Source organism: Archocentrus centrarchus, chromosome 3, assembly GCF_007364275.1.
Source record: "Archocentrus centrarchus isolate MPI-CPG fArcCen1 chromosome 3, fArcCen1, whole genome shotgun sequence".
NCBI classification, from domain to species: Eukaryota; Metazoa; Chordata; class Actinopteri; order Cichliformes; family Cichlidae; genus Archocentrus; species Archocentrus centrarchus.
The window spans coordinates 21194144-21215917 of NC_044348.1; the positions used below are offsets into that span (position 1 = coordinate 21194144).

A 21774-nucleotide genomic window follows, 5' to 3' on the forward strand; every position below is an offset into this window, starting at 1 on the left:
TTTCTGACTCTGACATGTTTCAGGATAATTTTCCACATTAAGGTGATTAAAAATTAACTAATAAGCTGCATGCAGGAAAAATCCCGGACAGTTTGCGAGGAATTTCAGTGGGTTGAAGAATGACAGGAAACAGGAACCATTCTGTGAGCATTTAATCAGAAACTGCTAAACAGTCAAGACAACAGACTGTTGGCAACAGTTGATATTAAACTGGTAAGATTTAGTAAGCTAAAAGGTAATGGTGATTATCAATGTTATTTATGTACAACATTAATCTGTATCAACTGTACAAGTCCCACTGTAATCTGGGACATTCCAAAAAACTAGTCTGGGTTCAGTTTGGAAACTTCTGCCAATAGATCACGACATATTTAGAAAATATCTGAAACGATATAAACAGTTTCTGAAATGATCCCCTTCCTTTATCTCCTCATGGGAATAAAAACGTCCAGTTCTTCAACCCCACCCCAAAAAAAGAGAAATTGAACCCATTTGTAAACATTGCAAGCACAAAACCAGAATTATGCACTGAAACTCATTTCAACCTGTCACTGAAGACAATATTCAGCATTAGTTTGGCAGCACAAACATTTTTAAATAAAACTTTCCCTCATGAATGGAGCAGCAGCTAAAAAAAAAGTGATTCTTCTATAACATCTGATTGCAACTGTCTTCAAGTAAACAGGGAAAGTTCAGACTTAGAAAAGTACAAATTAATGTGCATGAAACACCTATATTTCACACAGTATGACTGGCAAGTGTTCATATTTTGTGCCTTAGCAGAAGTAACACTCATAATTGTAACCACTAACTTGTTTAGTTGTGATATTCTGAGTTCTAATTTTTAAATCAACAACAAAGGAACCAGCCGCACTGAGACTGACTGAACTCACAAACCAGAGCTGACTGCTTAGGCTGCTCCTCTTGGTTCTTAAAGCAGCATCCACTGAATTAGTGTCACAAACAGTGAAATGTGCCTTTAATCTCATTTGTTTCCTTGGCTAGTGTTGTATTCTGGGCTCTCAGATTCTCACTGTAGAAATGTAGGACTCATTTCAGCAACATGAAAAGGTAATTTCTGCATTTACACAGGCACATATGGCACCAATACCATAAACAAAAAAGATTCAAGTTCTTTTCAAACTAGTGTCTGCAGAGCTCAAGCTGCCTGGAGCAGTAATTAGCCTGAAAATGTGAGTGTACAAATCTAGGATCCTATTTATAAAAAATGTTCCTGGATTTATAAAAATGTAGTCTTTAAGATCATTCCCAATGGAGTGCTGACATTAAATACATAAAGGATTCTAAGTTCACAATTTCACTTGTAAGGAGAATCCCAAATAAATTGAAAACAAGATCCTGGTGATTGTAGAGGTGACTGAAACTGAGCAACACAAATTATTTGGTGAGCTTAACAATGGGATGTGCAAAGAAAGGCAAATGCACAACTTTAAGGGGTGAATGAGGTGTGGCAGAAAGACAACTGTGGCTGATAGGTCCTAACATAGACTGTATCTTAAAGATGGACAGAGTTTCAGGGTTTAATGCGACCCCTCTGCATAAGTGCCTTAATCCACCCGCTCCATGGGTTTCACAAAGAAGTCTTTCTGGAGAAAACTTCAGCTTTGCTTCCTCTTTCGACTTCTGCTTCTCCTGTACCAGCGCTGACAAGGCAGTTTCTTCTGAGTGGCGACATCTATTGCTCAGGAGAAGTTCGGCACACCTCAGTCACCAGTATAAATGGGGATGGGGCAGTGGTGACGTCGCAGTCAGTACATGCAACATGGTGACCTTGAACTAAGCTTGAGTGTGCAGCATGCCTCAGTTTCTCATTCAGATCCACTTCTTGCTTGTCATGTCTCCAAACATCGTGATGGCAACAATCAAAACCAGGGGTCTCCAAACTTGCGGCCCATGGGCCGCATCCAGCCCCACCCACTTCCGGTCCGTGATGTCAAAAATAACATACAGTTTGGCCCTTTAAGTTACTTTTTTGACATTTCGCTTAACCCTCTTAATTGGAGGGGAAGGCGAAATGTCAAAAAAGTAACTTGGCCCTTTCTGTGTCAAACTGCTGCTACAACGCTGACAGAAAGTGATTTGTATTGTAGCACAACTCTTCCATCTGTAAATGCAAAGGCTTTATTGAGCCATTTTAACTCCAGCTCCAGCCATAGCAAGGCCACCATACTGCATGTGCGAACTTTAAGCTCTCATCTCTTTGACTAGAATGTTAATGTGAAGCGTTTGAGGATTAATACATATGTTAGAGGTTTAATTCTGCTTTTAGCTACAGGAGTGCTCAACATAGTGCAGTTTCACTTCCACCTCTACAGTCATTTCTGCTTTCATAACCAGACGCTCAAACTCGTTTGAACCAAAAAAAACAGCCTGCTGATCGGTGCCTGGGGCTCACGTTTTAGAGTTTTAGCTTTTATTTTAGTGACCATTATTTAGAGTAGTAGTTAGAAAGCTTAGAGCTTGCTGATAAATGGTTACTGATCATTTGATTCTGCACCATAAACTAAATCTAGTTCCTTCATTATGTTGCATTATTTTCATTGAGATCGATATATATTAAGGACTGCCAGTCATGACTATTAATATTACAGCAGGCTCTTCTGTGTCTGACTACAAGGGAAGATATTTTAGACTCCCTAGAGAACATCTGCAGAGAAAGCAGCTACATCACACAAAGACAAGTTAGATTGATGCAGACGTCGCTGTTTTTTTGTTTTCCTTCAAACAAAGATGACAAATCAAGTGTGAGGATGTGCTCCCCCCATAGCAGCAAACACTGTAGATGTAAGTTGGGAGATGGATGAGAGGTGGTACACATGAGTGTGACTGTTTCAAGGCTGTCACGACAGAGGTGAAGCGCACTCTCAAGTTGGATTGGAGGAGCATCGCTGCAGGAGGAGGGCGTGGCACGTGTCACAGACTCGCACTGGTTTGGGAGACGCTGGCAGAGGAAGCTCATTGTCAGAGCAGCTGTTACAGAAAATCTCCCCACAATTCCTACAGTGGTGCTGTAGACAGAGGCAGAGAGTCAAAAACCACCTCAATGTTGTTGGATTCATTTTTACATCCATTAAGTAATCAATGATTCTTTTTTAGCATTTCTTGAGGTCTCCGAGGTTAAAACCATGATTGTACCTGTTGTTGCTTCTTGCGCACCTGAAGATTTTTCACATAAAGTGGGTGTAAAATCTCAAAGTGAATTAGAAGCATTATGAAAAAGGGGTCTGGGTTACGCCCACAAATGATTTCCAATGCTGATTATAACCATACTGGATTGTAAATGTTTGTAGTCAAATGGGGACAGACCTTTCTTCTTGAGATGGAGAACTCCTTCTCACAGAGCTTGCAGTGAGTGGCCTCTTTGTCCTTCAACCAAACCTGACCCCCCTGAAACAAACGACATACCTGTGTTCTTACATGCCAACTACACAGGGATTCAGGGATTATTCAGCGCTAGATTTCTTCTTTGAAGGGCTTTAATCTTCCCCTCCACTAAACCGTCTGCTATATTACCTGAAGAGCTTTGTTGGCTTCTTTGATGTCCTCGATCTTCAGTTTGGATCTGATTTAGACAAAATGAACAGAAAAGTTAGCCATCAAAGCTAATCATTTTGTAGAACAGATTAAGATAGAGGAGATATTAGCTGTAATAATAATAGTAATGAGATCACTCTCATTACAGTTTTTTTCTGAATCACTAAGACACTATATTCTCTAAACAAATCATTTTCATGTAGTTTGACACAATCAAATCTTATTTGCTGGGTTTTTTTTTTACATATTCTCACTTAACATTTTGCACAGTGATCTACAGCTGATGCATAATGGATGTCCTGAAGAAAGAAGAAAAGAAAAGAAAAAAAACAGACAACAGCTAAAAATTTAAACTGACTTGGCTCAAGCCTCATTCACACTTTCCTAGAAATCAGTCAGCAGCCCTGTGGGAACCACAGGTTGCTAGGGAAAGTATGTAGTCCCTGACCGATTGCTGGCAGTCACTAGGCAGTGCTGCACTGAAAACCTCCATATGATTGCTTTTCTTGCTAGCAGATTGCATGAGTTGCCTGCAGATTGTATGGAAGACACTGACTTGTCTGTAAACACTTGCCAACTATTTGTCATGTGTGATGCGATTCCAGTTCGCATCACACTTTTTCAAGTTTTACTAATGCTCAACAAATAGTTGCCAAATGTTTGCAGACAAGTTGCCGCCTTCCAGGCAAACAATGAGTGACCGCAACAAGCTTCTAGTGTCCAAAGGAATCGCAAGAAGATTTATGGTGCAGCATCTTCTTCTCACCCGGCAACAGCCAGCAACCACTCGCCAACTAGTCAAGGAATACATAATTTTCCCTGGCAACCATCAGCTGCTAGGGAAAAATGATCTCTAGGCCTGTGTGATTGAAACAACAGTGTTGTTCCCACTGTAATATGTATTAAATGCACACAGTAGTGTTTTTTCTTTTTAACTGACTGAGTTTTGAGAAAAGGGTGGAAGATTTCACTAAATGTGTCTGCAAAAACTCTAAAATATATATTTTTATATTTAACTGAACTTCTAACTGAGCTCTCTAAACTGGTAAAGAGCTTAGTTATGGCACTAAGAGAGCATTTCAAAATAAAGTTTACATACTCGCTGAGTTTGGAGCCAAGTTCCTCCAGAGCTTTTTCTTGGTCGTTACAGATGGTCTTCAGCTGAACGTTTTCATCCTGGAGACGATGGAACTCCTGGCAAATTAATCAGAGGGAAACAAGAGAAGACAAGGATCAACATGTGCACTGTCAAAACCACAAACATGCACTTAAAATAAAAAACAAAAAAAAGCATACTGTTACCTTTTTTAGGCCGTTTATCTGCAGCGCTTCTGTGCTGAGCTGAGCAACCGAGTCTCTTTCTCTCTCCAGGTCATTTTGTAACGTCTGCCTCCACTCCCTCTCTATCTTTAGGTCCATCTCCAGCTGCAGGCTGCAGGCACAGCATATATATATATATCAACAAGAATAAAGGTGACAAAGTAACAGATTATTTTATAGCATACACTGATTTAAACATATTCAAATGTTTTTCTTAGGGAAAATTTGATGTATCAAGTAATTAAGTAAACTTTAGTTAAAGCAGTGCATTATTATGTGTGGGTGTGTATGTGTCTCAACCAGTCAGATTTGTATGCGATTTGCTTACAGCTGCTTTTCTCTGTGCTCGATCTGCCGCTGGAGACTGTCGGCCTTGTTTGCAAAGTCCAACTTGAAGCGCCTGGTTCCCTCCTCGGCCGAGGTGCGGTGCCTCTCTGCTTCCTGTAATCTGTACCATTATAACCAGGGACAAACTCAGGACCATGGAGAGAAAAAACTGGGAGGGCAGGGGAGGAGGAAGTAAGGGGGTGTAGAGGGAGAACTCAATATAGGGAGATGGGAAGGAGGATGCAGGCACGGTTGAAGCTGGGATGAAGGACGGTGTTGCAGTTTGAACTGCCAGGAAGTAAAACTGTGCAACAAAGGGACATGTGAATGAGAATTTAACTGTGGGTGTTCAAAAAGGAAAAATAAGGAACACAAAAGGGTGCTGACTCCAAAACAAAAATACACGATCAAACAAAGCATGGAAACTGCCTAGGAGAAACTAACTGGACAAGAAGAGTAAAGCACAGCTGCCCACACACAAGGTCTCATTACAATGACACCTTTAAGTAGACCTATTATGCTTTTCCTTATTTTGTGTCATTTTTTTGTGTTTTATGCTGTTATAATGATAATGCTCATACTAAACTAAATACTGAAGTCAACATATGCACAAGTATTCTCTGTGAGCCAAAAGCTCAGGCTTCAGGCTGCTCTAAGTGCTCGGTTTTGGTAATTTTTTTTCTACTCTCAGCGCTGTGTGATGTCAAAGAGAGTGGATATCTCTAAAATGCTTTAAGCAAAAGAGCCCCACCCACCTACAGCTATGGGGCAAGCCAACAGAAGAAAGATGGCTTAAATGAAAGGGAGCTAAAGGCTTGTTTCAGACATTGGATGGATTAAAGGACTGCATTAAGGCCAAACATAAGGTAATTAAAAATTATTAGAACCGGAAATCATGCAAAGCTACTCTAGTCTTCTTTCAGCTGCTCCCTTTGGGGATATCCACAGCGAATCACTTGCCTCCATCTCACTCTCCATATTCAACATCCTTTGTACAGTACATCCACTATCCCTCCTCTGCACGCGTCCAAACCATCTCAGCCTTGCCTCTCGTAACTCTGTCTCCAAACTGCTCAACCTGAGCTGTCCCTCTGATGTACTCATTTCTAATCCTGTCCATTCTGGCCGCTCTCAGTGAAAATCTTATTATCTTCAACTCACCTCCAGCTCGGTCACCTGTCTTTTTGTCAGTGCCACTGTCTCTGAACCATATATACTGGCTTGTGGCCTGCCCAAGGCTGGGTTGCAAAGCTATTCTAGTAGAGTCCAAAATTATAAAGCTGGACATGAACTTAATAGGTCAACTTTAAATATTTAATATATTCTTATGTGCCAATTGTACAGTTTTTCACCCAAAGAGGAAACCTATTTCCAGGCTTGTTTTCAGTCTTTAAGGATTTTAATAAAGCTCCCAATCATGGCGAGCACAGAGTAGCTCCAATAGGTAGCATTGTTCCATAGTGTAGTGGTTTATGCATTTGCCTAACAAGTGGAAGATCCCAGGTTTGATCCAGGAAGGACACACAATTCCCTTGGAGGCTGCATAGGGAAAGACATCCAGCACATCCTGCAAAATCAAATATGTGGAGCTACTGCTGTGGCGACCCCTTGTGAATAGGAGAGCAGCTGAAAGTAGCCTTCCAATCACGTTGAGCCATCTAAGGGTGATACCGCCACACTCTGACATACACTGACTGTCGTCTCACATAAAAAAATACTTCTATACACAGCACGCTAAAGGTTGCGTAAAAACTCAAATCGTACCCAGCATGTTCAAAACATCTACCTTTATTGATCACGGTGATAAAAGACAGTAGTTGTGAGTTTTAAACAGTTGTACTGAGTGTTTTTTTTTCTACAAATTAAGAGTATTAGGAACATGGAGTTAGAGCAGACTTAAGTCCTGATATATCACAAAAGTCAATAAATATGCCAAGACAAACACAATAATGCAGTTCCCTTGACAGAAACTCCAGAGGTTTACAGCTGTGTAACTACAGTTCTTTACACTTGGCTCAGCTGTCTGTTCTGCAGACACTAAACACACCAATTGATCTAAAGCTGCTGGTCCCACTGAGTAGTTTACATCTAAAAATCTCAACCCAACAATGAGATGAGCTGTGTCCAGAATCACTCTTTTTTTTTTTTTTTTTTTTTTTAAAGATACAGTACACATATTTACTTTCTACCATATTACTTGAGTGTCCAAATTCTGAGCATGTGATGAAATTTCCATTTACTGTCCATTAATTAACATATAGGACTTGTGAGTGAGTGAACGAGGGACAAGGGTCATGGGTCACCATTCAGAGAAAACCACTTGTGATGGTTTTCCTGTTACTGCTCTTACTTGTGACCTTGACTGCCTGGAAGGAAAATAAAAGCGCTCTTTCTGGTGCAGGAACAGACAGTGAAGAACAGAAGCAGTTACTCAAAGATTTCAGCCAAGCCAGTTTGAATGCCTCTAAAGGACTATTTTGCTAACAGGTGGGTCTGTATTTTTTTGTTATGTGGTGGTGGGAAGATCTTTAATAATTAAGCATTAGTGCCTTTCACCTTCACTTTATTTTAAGTTTAGACCCAAATGCAGTCAAAACATTAAGGTGACTCCACTCAGTGTTGCCAGGTTAAACCTCTCAATAGACACAAAAGCCCAATGCATGCCCTTCTAACTCAATGTGATCGATAAATACCTCTATGATTATATCCAAATAGTCAGTTATCTCACTATGAGTGTTACTGCACATACACTGACTACTGGAGACAGGAAGAATATGTAGCATTTGTGTATGTGTGTGCATGCCTGAGCATGTTCATAAATAGTAGTGTATGATTAGTTCAAAAATGTTTCTTCAGTTTCTATTAAAGTATTAACTGATGCAATATTGAAACAGTTAAACTGTCAGGACATTCAGAGTAAACTTTCCCTCACTTAGCACAAACCATAGACTGTATATAAAAGATGGACTTAGCTTCCGGGTCTGAAAAGTGAAGTCAAACTTGCATAATTTCTAATGGCCAGCAGGGGGCAACCCATCTGGTTGTTTGAACCATCGTAGGCTGGTTCAGACAACCCTCGTCTTTTACTGCTGTCATCTATTATCTCTGATACAGCTCTTATAAACTGGCAATATTTCAAAACTGCCTAATACAACAAGTGCAACATGGAAATATGTACCTGGATAAGAACAGAATATGCACTGTATATGTACGGTTACAAGAAGCTCGAATAACAGCACACTATAAAAGAACAGTAAGTTACAGCAGTACAGGCGCTAGCTAGCCAAGGAAATGCATTATTCCACTATAGAGATGTTTTAATACCTACAAAGTACAGCAACTCATTAGTAACTCTTCTCATAAACATTTCAGTAATTTACAGTACTCATATATTCCATAAGGTGGCCACAAGGATATTAATACACAGTGTTTGTGCATAGTGCTGTGCTCAGTAACCATCCTCAGGCAAGCTTCTCATGAAGTGGTAATGTTTCAACTAGGGATGTGCACAACTGGCTGACTAGACATTTAAAGGTCGTGGTGCTAAAAATATTAGCCGGTTAAATGTATTATTCTTATTTTATTAATGTACAAGGCCATTACTGGTTCAAAGATGTTACAACACGACCCTCCACTATCTGAGGCTGCAGCCGTGCTAACCAGTGCTATTCTGTAGTACTTTGATGTAAAATAAATAAATAAATGAGGTCCTCTATGTCGGTTTTCTTGGAATAAAGTAGAATATAACCAAAGCAACTGAAGCAATGTGTAACTGGTGTGTGGATGAAACCAAGGCTACTGATGCACTACTACGGTTATCCAAACTCTTCAAGCTACTCTGACACTGTCCTTGTTTGCAACATTATATACAGCCCAAAGTGCTGCACATGTCAGAGCCAATTAAAACATGATTTCATTAACAGTTTCATGCAGCTCCTAAAATACAGACAAAATATTTATTTGGCCAAAGTTTAACTTCATCCATTAGATTGTTTTCTGAGGGTTTTCTGTCCCTTAAACTTGTCAACTAGTCTATTTTTTTCTCTCTTGTTCAATGACTGGTAAATTTGTCACCAGGAACATCCCTAGTTTCAGCACTGCTACCTCTGAGAGAAGGCGCCATTGAGCAAGCTAACCCCTACAGACACAAGAATAAGAAATTGTGGTGTGTGGCAAGTGGAGTCACATACAATATAAACTCGGTTAGAACTGCAAAAACAAGTCTTGTCCATGATCTAACACTTTCCTGATGTGTTCACAGCCTCAGTCATTAGTTTCAAATCCTTCTGAATGCAACCCAATGTTCAATTTGTAAATTATGGAACCCATTAGAGTCCAAAAGGAGGACAAAGTCATAACTTTATGTGCATGTAGTGTCCCTTGGTTTCTCACTCAGATCCACCCCAATTTTGTCATGTTTCAAAAACCAAGATAGCAACAATCAAAGCCCTCAGCTCATGGTGTCCATTTTTAATACCCAGTCTATGCTGACCAACAAATCTCTTAAAGTTGTCTGGATGTATTTTTATCAAAGATCATAAAACATTGCAATAATCTCTATGAATCCCAGCACTGTGCTGATGATGTAAATTAACCAAACATGCAGTCCAGTTTCACCTGAATATGTGGCAGCTCTTAGGCCCTAAAACCATCTGAATATTATGTGCAAAAAAACCCAGGAATGTTCTTTTAAGTTAAGTCCACTTATTCATGCGCTCATATCCTCAGAAGGAGATGTCCTTGACTAGCTTGTACTGGTGCTCTGTGTCTGTGCTGGCACACTTGACAAATGACATAGCAAGCGTTCTGGTCTGACTGAGCAGATCCTTATCACTGCACACGGGAGCAGAGATAAAAATCGGGAAAAAAATTAAACATGGAGATTTCAGGGGCATAAAATGAATGGATGGAAGGTATCATAGAGAAACAGAAGGGAGGGAAGACAGAGGAAAGAAAGGAGGGAAGGAAGAAAGGATGTCAATATATCAGTGGCCCGGGTTATACTCAACACTTTTTGTGACTTAACATCACAAGCACAGCAGGAAGTGTAAATGTAAGGCATTGAAACACAAATCTGATTTCAGGCTGCCAGATTTATATAACTTTTTATAGTAAGCTAATGAAAAGAAGTTGGAAAAAAAAGACAGGAAGGAAATGAATATAGACAGATGAATATAACTACAGCAGATACATCTGTTATTTTCAGGCACAGAACTACACTATCAACATGAAAGATTCGAGCCTGGACACCAAGCTTTATGCTCACAGCAACTACATGTCCAATTCTCAGGGGGAGAGATTTCTCTTTTTAGCTGGTAAATAAAATCATTATTTGATTACGACCTTTATATTTATTTTATTATACATTTCAGCAACAACTCTCCCACTAATGACAACCGAAGAATGTGTCCTACAGCGGCAGCCTACATACATCTTTAGGGCAGCAAAAAAACAAAAACAAAAAACAAAATATTCACAACCAATCACAAATAGGATGGAACAGATTTAAACCAATGGGAGAGGAGACAGGAGGGGTGGAGTGTGTTGACTGGGACTGTTCAATGGGCTTAGGTGGGGGTGGGGGGTGGTTTGTCATAAAGCATCAATGAACTAGCCGATAAAAGCACAAATATGGAGCACGTACACACTGAAGGACTGAAGGACATGGGCCAATAGTGATTAAACTCAACATGCATGAAATTAACTGCAGTGTGTATCATATAATAAATTTGTGGTTGAATGATTTCCACACGGAAACTATTAATAAAATACTGACATGTCGTCCTAGCAGGTGCTTGCCTACTTGCAGAATCTAAATTTTTGTCATCTTTTTGGTAACTGTTGCACAAATCAAAAGCACTGAAAGGTTTAGGAAGAAAAGAAGGGACATTAATTCATTTCATTACTGAATCTATGTCATAACTAATTGCATCACAAGAACAAAAAGTGGGCGCACTCAGTCACACAGATTTAAGAAAATTCATGTATAAATTTATCTGCATGGTCAATACTTCTGAGAATGAAATCACTGCGGGCTTAATGGAATTAAGGCTCGACACCACATTATCGGTCTCTGTGGAGACACTGGTATAGTTATCTCTCTGTGGTAAAGGTGATCTTGGTTTTTATCTTGTTTGTTGTATTTAATGTGACTTTTTCTGTTTTTAATGGGCCATGAGTCAATATATTGATTGATTGATTGATTACTAATCAAATCCCATTTGGTAATGTCAGGTAAAAACTTCAGTGACAAACAGAAAAAGAAATTAGACAGCTGCACTTCAGCGATGAGAAAGAAGACTTAAATAATTTTCCCCCATGTTCTCCGCAGTTCTTTTCTCCATAGTTAAACATGGGGCAAAAATAAATACGATTATTGACTCTGTAACATTAAAAAAAAAAGTTTCCAAGAAAAATTATTACTATAAAAAGGTTCTCAGAAATATCAAACTGACTTAACTGAGGAGGAGTAACGTATTTTCAGGTAACTTAAAGAGAGACTCAGTTTGGAAATCTGAACAGAGCAGCAGAAAACCAGATGCAAACAGCTGGATATGAAAGCACATGGGACAAAGTGATTGGGTGACATGCGCTGTGCCTTCGGAGGCTGTGTGTCTCACCTTTGCTCCAGCTGCTTCATGGTGGCAGTAATCTGATTGGTCTTCTCCTCCAGACGACTGATCACATCGTTCTTCTTCTTCATCTCCTCGTCAGATGACTAAGAAATGAGAATTAGTGGCTTTCGTGAGCAGCAGTCATGATTACTATAATCTTCATTTTTTTCTGTATCTTAAACATTATGTGACAGCGAGTGTGCGTTTGTACCTGCATCTTCTGGTACATTTCTACATTAATGGCTTTGACCTCGTCCAGCTGCTGTCTCAGTCCAATCAGTGTGTCCTGTTAATAAAAATCAGAGACTTACGCTGTGTTCTGGGGCAGTATTGGCTGTGCTGTTTACACGGACATGAGTGTTTTTTTATTTGCAACAGCAGTTACAAAAAAACTGAAGTACACCAACCATGCTCATATTAAACATGGACAAAGTTTAAAATAATGAGGTCAGTGTCTAAACTGAGGCTTCAGACTGCTCTAAATGCTCTGTTTCCAACAGTTTATTCTTGGATCTTTATGAAGTGAAAGAAAGCAGATATTCTTTATATGCTCATCTCAGCCATGAAGCTCTGGCTGTGAGCACAGCCGCTGTGCACAACTTGAAAACGAGCACAACAGGCCCCTCTTTACAGTCGCCCTCCAGCTCCACAGCAGAAAGTCTGTGCTGTTGAGGATGGGTCTGACTGCAGGGTGAGACTCTCTGTAGGTGAATGATATACAGGACCTGCATGAGAGGAGACTGACCAGTGGGCCAGAAAACACGAGACAACAAGGACCGAGCTGGTTAGCTCCAGCTAAATGTTCAAAATTAGGACTGGATATTAAACGATGTAACGATGTCTTTTTATTGTAAAACAATAGGAAATGTCCATTATTCTTGTCAAACTTTGCTTTTGGGGATTTTAGAATGATTTTTTTGACCCAAAATACATCAAACACATCAATATCCAAAAACATCTATTGATATTTTTTCTTTCAACTGAATATTTTTACAATATTTTTGAAGAGAAAACAGCTTAGAAAAAGGTTAAAACCTAAATGAAAACCACTACTAACTGGCATTATATGGTAAAAGGATACATATATTGTAATATGTTTTTAATATGTAATATGTTATAAATATATAAAGCAAAGTTTTGGGATCAAAATATATATTTTTTTTAGTTTGTTTACATGTACAGAAGTAGGAAAACAGGTAGCCAATATACCTGGGCAGCCTGCCCAAGTATTCATAATAGAGACGGTGACATTCTGCAGTATGACATTTTAGATGGAGTTTTTTGAACAGGGCATGGTAGTTGACATTCTCCACCCACTTTAGTTGGGATTTTATTGACCTCAGCAGCCTCCTCACAAAGCTGAAATAATGCTGCAGCTACTGCATCTCACAGCCTGACTACAAATGCCAGACAGATGTGTTTCTGCTGCACAGTCCACACGCTGGTTCTAAGAGGCCTGACACTGGCCTCATAAAATTACACATACAGCGCATACCTAAAAACTAATTCAGGTTCACCATTAATCAGTAATATCAGTAACAAGCCTGCTGAACCTGTTCTGTAAACAAAGAATTTATCTTGACCTGTTTTTCGTGAATGTCTTTTTCCAGAAGTTTCATGGCCAGCTCCATTTCCTGTTTCATCGACACCTGGACTACCAGCTCATTCTCCACATCCTGAAAATGGACAAAATGCATAAATAGAATCTGTTTTTTTTTTTTTAAACAAAGATGTCACACACATGCAGCCACAGTCTGACCTGTCTGAGCTGACACTCCTCTTTCAGCTGTCTTCGCACTTCGTTGTACATCTCATCCAAACCCTGACGAGACTGTTTGTATGTGTCTCTCTCCACTGACACATCGCCTTGAGTTACCTAAAATAAAAAACAATAAAAACACACACCAACAGGGAAGCTATTTATTGATGGAATATTAAGTTGTAAAACCTTCTTTTGGTTTCACGTGTACTTTAAAAATAACTTTCATTTTGTCTTTGTACATGCGAGACTGTGTACCTCAAAATGATGCTGCGTCTTCAGCAGAATGAGGCTGTTTTCACTCCTCAGCTGCTGGTTTTCTTCCTGCAGTTTGATGATGTTGTTCTTGGCTATAGCTAACTGCAGATACAAACATATGCACATGTCTAAGGACAAAGGTACGACACACGGTTTGGATAACCTCAGGAACGGCTGCCAAGTCCATACACCAGAAAACTTGCATTTTGTATTCGTATATGTGAGACCGTGTACCTCTAAATGTTGCAGTACATACTTCAGTACATGAAGCAATTGCTGCAATGTGTCAACCCTACAAATTTCAGTTGTCTACGACATAAAAGCAGTTTCAGAAATATAATTTTTATTAGCCAGATTTTAGCCACAGCCAAAGGAAAATCAGCAGCCCTGTAATAAAAAGACTGTCATTACTAGTTTTGTTAATTTGGGTTTCTTCTACTCGGAGCACATTGGACATTTTGTTTACCAAATGGTCACAAATAAGGCAAATTCATAGAGCTTATTCTGTTAAATAAGCTGATAAAGACTTGCTGGATTTACTGTATATGGCTTAAAAAAAAGCAGCCACTCCTCAAAAGCCCAGTTTGAGCCAGGAAAAATCCCTGATACGGGGCTCTGAGTTTAGCTGGACTCCAGATATATTTCTGAAAACTGGGCATCTTCTAATGGAAGATGACAAGGTAGAAACACCATGAATATCTATGCAGGTTTGTCCCACAGCAACAATTGAACTGAACTGAATTAATGTGTAACAGACAACTGCTTCGTCATGAAGACAATTGGTGGATAAAATTAAAACATATAACCCTTTAATGATGAGTTATTTTGTGAGCGTCTACTCTGAGAATCATGTTTAAATACTCTGATAGTGGTTCTCACCTCTTCTATGAGTTTAGAGTTGGATTTCTCTAGAGAGTCGACTCTGCCCTGAAGCCCATGAACTGTGGAGCTGCACGAAGAAAAGAAATCATGATTGACCTCTGACCTCAATATGAGTTTCATTAAATTCATGCACAAAAATTTAATTTTTAGTATATGAAACCAAGATTGTAGTAGCTTTGATATAATTCACAGATGCTGCACAGATTTCTTTGTTAGTGTCAAAGAAAGAGCAGCAGATAAGTCCATGTTCATTAGCGTGAAGTTTCTGAGAAGACAAAAGTTGGATTTCTGAAACACCCAGACTGGTTCTAACTCAAACTCGGGAATACTTTTATTCAGGGAAGTGTTGTGGTTAAAAAAAAAAAAAAAAAAATTATAAATACAGAACTTCCTTTAACTTGTTTACAGTTACTAACAGCACAATCTGCAGTAACTCCAGCCAGCTGGTCTGTTTCCAATACAAACAAGTGTCTTACTTGAGCTGTCGGTTCAGTTCCTCTACATAGTTCTTCTGATCCAAGATGGATGCTATCTGGCTATTCCTGTTGTCATAGAAACAGACATAAAAGAGAGTGCTGCATCACATTTGGGGAAAGAAACCCTGCTGCATCGAACTGTGGAGAGACAAGGAAAGATCGTACCTCTCTTCACTCCTGTAATCATCTATATCGTTCTTCAAATACATGGAGAAGTCGATCACCCCAACCTTAAATAAATAAAATGATGGTGTTAGCATCACTCAGAGGCAGGCACATCGCTTTTCACAATAATTTATTCATTTGAATAAATTCTTTATATCATCTATAAGTAGTAAGTGCAATCCAGACTGTTCACAAGAATTAGAGGTCTACAATTTATTTTTTTTTACAAATTAAACCTCACAAAACAAACACAATAAATGCAACTCATAAAAGTGACTGCTTTCACTAACTGCACACATTTATCTATTAATCACACGCATGTATAAAATCCACCACGACATTGTTAATGCGATGAGTTGGGCAAGAGCTGATAGGAGCTCAAAGGAAAGTCGAAGTGAAAAAATTTGGTATCAGCCTGTCAAAGGAGAGGACTTTATCTGTTAAATTACCTCAAAAATCTATTTATGTTCTAATTTACACGCTCTCATTTCATTTCAGCTCGGTGTGAGAGTCTGCACCGCTGTTTTACTGCTACAGTGAAACACAGAGCAAAGGAGATTTTGATGCACCAGTTGTAGCATGCCTTTCCAGCTTATTATGATCTATTATCATGGGCTAACGGTTGTGGCAAAATTTGTTTTTGTCGCCTCGTGTCTGTTTCTTTTTGTGCTCCAGCGTGAATGCCAGTGGCTCTGAATTTGGCTTATTGCACCTTTAATCAAAAAAGTGACTGAGAAGGAGGACATGCAGAGAGTTGGTGTGACAGAAGAGGATGCTAGTGACAGTGTAAGAAGATGACGAATGAGCTGCTGTGGCAAACACCTAAAGGGAGCAGCTGAATAAAAAAAGTGGCTGCCCAATTGATTGATACTAAAAATAAATATTAGGTAATAGTGAACACATTGCTCACAGGCCGTGAGCAATGTTTTTGGAAAGGGAGTCACAGATGCCAACATAAAATGACTTAATAGGCAGTTGTTTGTTGCAACCATGCTTCCTGACACCAGACAACAAAAGATAAACTGTTTATGGTCAAAGCTCATGTAGATATAGGAGACCGAGTAACATTCTTTGCTCTGTTAACACAAAACACACTCTAACGCTTAGTATGGTGCAAGCAGAAACTTAAATAAAACCATCTGCACAGCAATGTCAGATTCTTTTTAAACTTTTAAAACATTGCTCCCCATTGCTGGCTACCTGAGAGTCCAGGTCCTCGCCTTTGACACACAGGTTAGCATCGATGACGTTCAGGCCCACCAGCAGGCCGACGATCACTGCTCCCTCCTCCTCCAACATCAGAGCTGAATTCTCATAGAAATCACTGAGGAGCAAGAGATGACATCTGCTGTTAGCCTTGATGGCCTAAACTGTCAAACAGCAATGTTTGTTAATATATAACAATATTCACATATACACATATTCTCTCTGCATATACCTGAGCAAGTCTTTCCTGGTGATGAGAAGTCGCAGGTAGTCGGCCAGCCGTTTCTGCATGAGAGCCAGACGCAGCCATGCTCTGGCTCTGCCTAATGGAGTCCTGGAAACGGAAACACACACACACACACACACACACACACACACACACACACACACACACACACACACACACACACACACACACACACACACACACACACACACAAACACCACTGATAAGGCTGGGCTCCCAAGGAGTTTCTGAAAGCCTTAGGTTGGTGGTGCTAGGTCTTAATTAGATCTATCTACTCAGGTCTGTAGCAGTTAAGATTCCTTTTTTTTTAATCCCTGACTCCTGTTATTGTTCATCTTCTATGAGATGGGAACAAAAATTTCACTTCAGTCCAACATTCAGTATTTTATCATAAAGTCTGACAAAAGTTAGAGGTTTTCAAAAATGTTCTAAATACTTTTCTTTGTTCAGTGTTTTGACTTTCTCTCTTTATCCGAGCATCCAAAACATTGGGGTTTTTTTTTTTTTTTTTTGTTTGTTTGTTTGTTTTCTGCTGGCACAGAAGCTGTTTGCACTTCCTTGTCTCAAACCTTAGCGTCTGCACTCGGTGGTGCTAAAATCCTGCTTTTTTGCATGTCTGTTGGTCTGACTCAGCCCCAGCAAAGGAAACAGCCCCTGTTCTCCATATGAAACAACACAACTGTTCCTCATTTAGGACCAGATGAAACGTAATAACTTAAAGCCCACGTGGAAATTGTGTGCATGAACAAAGTTTCGTGTGATCCTACTCCCTAAATCCACTGGAGGACACTATTTCAGTATTGATGCAGTATACAAAACCAGAGTTTTTGTTGTTGGTATCATTTCACTTCCAAACTGAATAAATATCACTGCTGCTGTATCGCTAACATTAATTTTCTGAATTTTATGGAGCTTCTTATCTGCCAAAAACAGTTCAGTGTGTCACATGTTTAGACGCTGCCGATATAAAAGAAGAATAGGGAAATAGGAAGAAATGGAGCAGCAGGCAGATTAAAGGTGAAGTGAAAGTAAATAACTCTCAGGTACTTCCCTGAGCTGTCTCATGTCACATTCTTGTTTCAGTCCTGCACTGAATCCCTGTAGTAATTACACCTGTGCACTGGTGTGTGTGTGTGTGTGTGTGTGTGTGTGTGTGTGTGTGTGTGTGTGTGTGTGTGTGTGTGTGTGTGAGTGAGTGTGACCATGCTGAAATTTGAGCAAAGAGAACTACTAACAAATTTGCCTGAAATACAAGAAATAATGAAGCCTTCGGAGCTGTAAAACGACATAACAACCTGTGTCTCCACTGGGAAAACACTAGCTCCTGCATTAGCACTGACAACAAGCTAGATGCAATTACAGTCTATTTACATTCAATTTAACAGAGGCATTATCTTTGCTCTAATCAGTAAACTGTCTACGTGGAAAAGCAGATCATTCACTTCTTATGATTGTGTGGTGGATGTTAGATCAAGTCATTTGAGCGCAAACGTGTGTAAATAAATGTATTTCTTACTTAAGCCCAGGCAGGTCTCGTACAGATGCCGAGATCTCTGCTGCTTCAGGACACAGTTTCTCCACCAGCTCCAGAGGACCCCACAGGGACTTGTTAAAACCCAGAAAGGACTTCTTCACTGGAGAAAGAGGAAGAGAGGCAAACTCAGATCACACACAGATTCCCAGCCCGCACTTCGTTGTTGTCTGCTGGGCAGCAGGGGCGGTATCAGTGCCAGAGATGCCACAGGATCAACGAACTAATGCGCAAGGCTGGACCTATCACTGACCAGAATCTGTTTGAGTCAGTGAGGGAGAGGAGGTCACTGAACAAACTGCTCTCCATCACCGACAACCCATCACACCTGCTCCATTCCACACTACGGAGGCAGCAGAGCTCAATCTCCCTCAGACTTAATCAACCCCACTGCTACAAAGAACGCTTCAGGAAATCTTTCCTACTGTTCTCTATCACTCTACAACAGGTGAACACACCTGTCAAGACATGAGATTCCACCAACAGTTCTGTATCAAACCTTGTTGCTGTTTCTTAGATTTATAGTGCACATTATTTATTAATACATTTGCACTATTTGCTAGAAGTATTTTTTGCACAATCTGCATCTTATTTTTTTTAACTTCATTTTTTATTATTTTATCACTCTTGTATATAAAATCTTGTACCACCTCACATTATAAGGTCTTTGCTATGACCATATGGTACTTTTAACAATGTTGTTTTTACTGTAAATTTTGCTATTCTTATTTTTATTCTTAATGCTGCTGCTGTAACACAGTAATTCCCCTTGTAGGATCAATAAAAACATACCTATCTATGCACTAGCACAACAGTGACAACTATCACATCCTTACCTTTGAGCCCATGTTTGAGGCAGTGCTCCATGACCACAAAGAACTGCTGAAGAGGCGGGTAGTCTGAGTCCAGGGTCCGCCCGAAGCTCAGGGCTGACTCAATCAGCCCTTTGATACTCAGCTTGGCCATGTTCAGCAGGTTAGCTCGTTCCATGGCCATCGGATCTCGCAGGGCTGCAGGAAAAAAGGAAATAAATCTTTGAAATGTGTCTTCCTGCAGCAAACCCTGTGTCCCCGTTTTGCAGCCATTATAGGCTTGGAATGCTAACATCTCCCACAGGTAAGGCTTTTAACTGGGCAGCCAAGTTAACGTATAGCCAAGCACAAGAACACAACACGGCAGAGTCAGGTGAAAATGTGCAGAAATGTTGCCTAGCACCTTTAATTGCAGTGGCAGGTCAGCCCTGCAGGCAGAAACCAATAAATGATTTCTTGGAGAGTTCTCTGCATCACAGGACGAACAGTAAGCCTCTGACTGCCTGTATCATTATGCCACTTTTACTGCAGCATACTCAAAGTTGTTGATAGTAAAATGCTTCACACGTAAACGGCTACAAACATTAAAAAGGGCCTATTATACTTTTCTTTATTAAAATAAAGGGTCCAAGTTTAATTTAATGAATTAATTTAACAGTCAGCACAACAGCAACAGGAAAATCATATTTATTTTCCCTGAAAACATAATATTTATTTGATTTAAGTTCACCTCATATTCCACCTCATAAGTGATTTTTCATGCCCCAGCAGAGATGCCCCCCCCCCCCCCCCGTTTTGAGACCCAGGACAAAGTGGGCTGAAACAGCTCTTTTCAGACAGACGATGACCTAAGGGCAGCACCAGCAGCTTGCAGAAGATAAATAAGCATTATTTTTGATCTGTTAATCATGCAAAGCTACTCAAGTAGAGTCCACAAATACAAATAAGAACTGAACATAAATTCCCTCCTCTAACAGCTAAATTGTTGGATGTTGCCATACAACCATGATAGTTTCTCAAGAGAGACTTACATCTTCATCTGTCCAAATCACAAAGGTGATACAAAGCCATTAAAAGCAGCAAACCCACTCCTAACATGAGGCTGGAAGTTGCTGAGGTTTAAAATTCTAGCTAAAAATTTCTCAAATTTATCATTTATTAACATTTATCAAAAATAACTGGCTCCTAACAGCTGACTATTTCATCCTTAATTCAAACAAGTCTGTGATGTAAATCTGAAAGCAGCCAGATTATTTATAGCTGTGAGTGTGGGAGGTGATGTAGAGACAGACACTCGGGCTGCTGGACAGAAGTAATTAAGCTCTACACAGTTACTGTTTTTGTGGGTAACAACACATGATGCAGCCAACAGCTCTGCAACACAAGAGCACAGAGCACGATATAAGCCCCAGGGAAGTAGAAGGGCATTTTTCAATTGCACCAGTGCAGCATGTGATGTTGCAGGCAGTTAAGCTACAGAACTATTGACAGTAAGGGATGGAGATTTATCATGCAAAAAGCGCCCTAATAGAAGTATCAATTAACTGAATTAATGGCTTTTTTTTTAACGTAACCCAGCACCTAACACGGTCACTGGATGCCATCAGTCCCGTCATCAGTAACCAGGCAGTCCTTCACACCCTCACGTCCCCAGAAGCTCATCAAACTCTACCTTGGACGGCCCAGTCCCCCGGCAGCGACGTCCTGTGCTCCGACACTTTGGGCAGGACGTGAATGCTCCCTGAAATGGTCTCGGACGCCTTTCTGGCCAAAGCGAAGATAGGAGCCTGCCATCGCCCGTCTCCTCCTCTCACCGTGCCGCCGCTGTTAGCTTTATCCCCAGCACCAGCTTTCTCCTCCTGAAGCCTTAAAATCCCAAACACCTGGGCTTTCTCCTTGCTGCTGTCCGCTTCAGACAGAGACAGATCGTGCTCTGCTGACGATGCCATGTTCAATCGCTGAAATTATTATAACTAGGTGTGCTCTTCGCTGCGAAAACAGATTCATACGGTTTGCTAACCGTTAGCGAGCTAGCTTTGATGCACAGATCCACTGGCGAGCATAGTGACAATCGCTGCATATATATATTTTTATATATATATAAAATACCTGTGATGGCACTGGGCAAAGCAATGACAGGTCTAACCAGAGTCAAAAATCAACTGTCGTTATGTCTCCGGTCTGCAAAGCGTAAATTTGGCGTCGGTCTCGCTACATGATGAAGGTGAGTGCAGGTGGCGACGGCGCAGAGAATCGCTGCTCAATAAATGTTTGTTTCCCGTCCATCGTGGTGGAGTAAAAGATTTGTTTACAGCTAACAGACCTAACCGATAGTTGGCGTCTCCGCCGTGCCACTGCACCCTCCGGAGGGGCGGCTCACAAGACACACAAAAGGCAGCACTACGTAATGATTTTAGAGGCTGCACTCCTGCCCCCTGCTGATGTAAACGGGAACTGCAGCTCGGCCCGTAGGAGGCGTGTGTACAGAAACACAAAAAAAAATCAGTCTTCTTCTTCTGCTTCTTTTTCTTCTTCTTCTGCTTCTTTTTCTTCTTCTTCTGCTTCTTTTTCTTCTTTTAGCTGCTCCCTTTAGGGGTCGCCACGGCGGATCATCTGTCTCCA

General features: G+C 40.3%; 1 protein-coding gene across 3 annotated transcripts; it reads right to left on the reverse strand.

Annotated features, from left to right (window-relative positions):
• Positions 1 to 147: 147 nt before the first annotated feature.
• Positions 148 to 21536, reverse strand: rufy2 (RUN and FYVE domain containing 2). Of its 3 annotated transcripts, XM_030718689.1 has the most exons (20): positions 21262 to 21536; positions 20825 to 21141; positions 19177 to 19350; positions 18326 to 18443; positions 16795 to 16896; positions 16557 to 16680; positions 15357 to 15421; positions 15192 to 15257; positions 14713 to 14782; positions 13834 to 13935; positions 13576 to 13692; positions 13400 to 13492; positions 12028 to 12102; positions 11823 to 11920; positions 5204 to 5323; positions 4858 to 4987; positions 4655 to 4749; positions 3535 to 3583; positions 3328 to 3408; positions 2886 to 3029 (listed from the first exon to the last, which is right to left on the reverse strand). In XM_030718689.1, the coding sequence occupies exons 2-20, from the start codon at positions 21099 to 21101 to the stop codon at positions 2886 to 2888; spliced, it is 2100 nt and encodes a 699-aa protein (XP_030574549.1). In that variant the 5' UTR covers positions 21102 to 21141; positions 21262 to 21536. The 3 variants fall into 3 exon arrangements, with proteins under 3 accessions (XP_030574557.1, XP_030574549.1, XP_030574564.1); XM_030718697.1 differs by lacking the exon at positions 21262 to 21536 and having other exon boundaries at positions 148 to 3029; positions 20825 to 21101; XM_030718704.1 differs by lacking the exons at positions 2886 to 3029; positions 3328 to 3408; positions 3535 to 3583; ... (1 more) ...; positions 4858 to 4987; positions 5204 to 5323 and adding an exon at positions 6971 to 10035 and having other exon boundaries at positions 20825 to 21536.
• Positions 21537 to 21774: the final 238 nt, after the last annotated feature.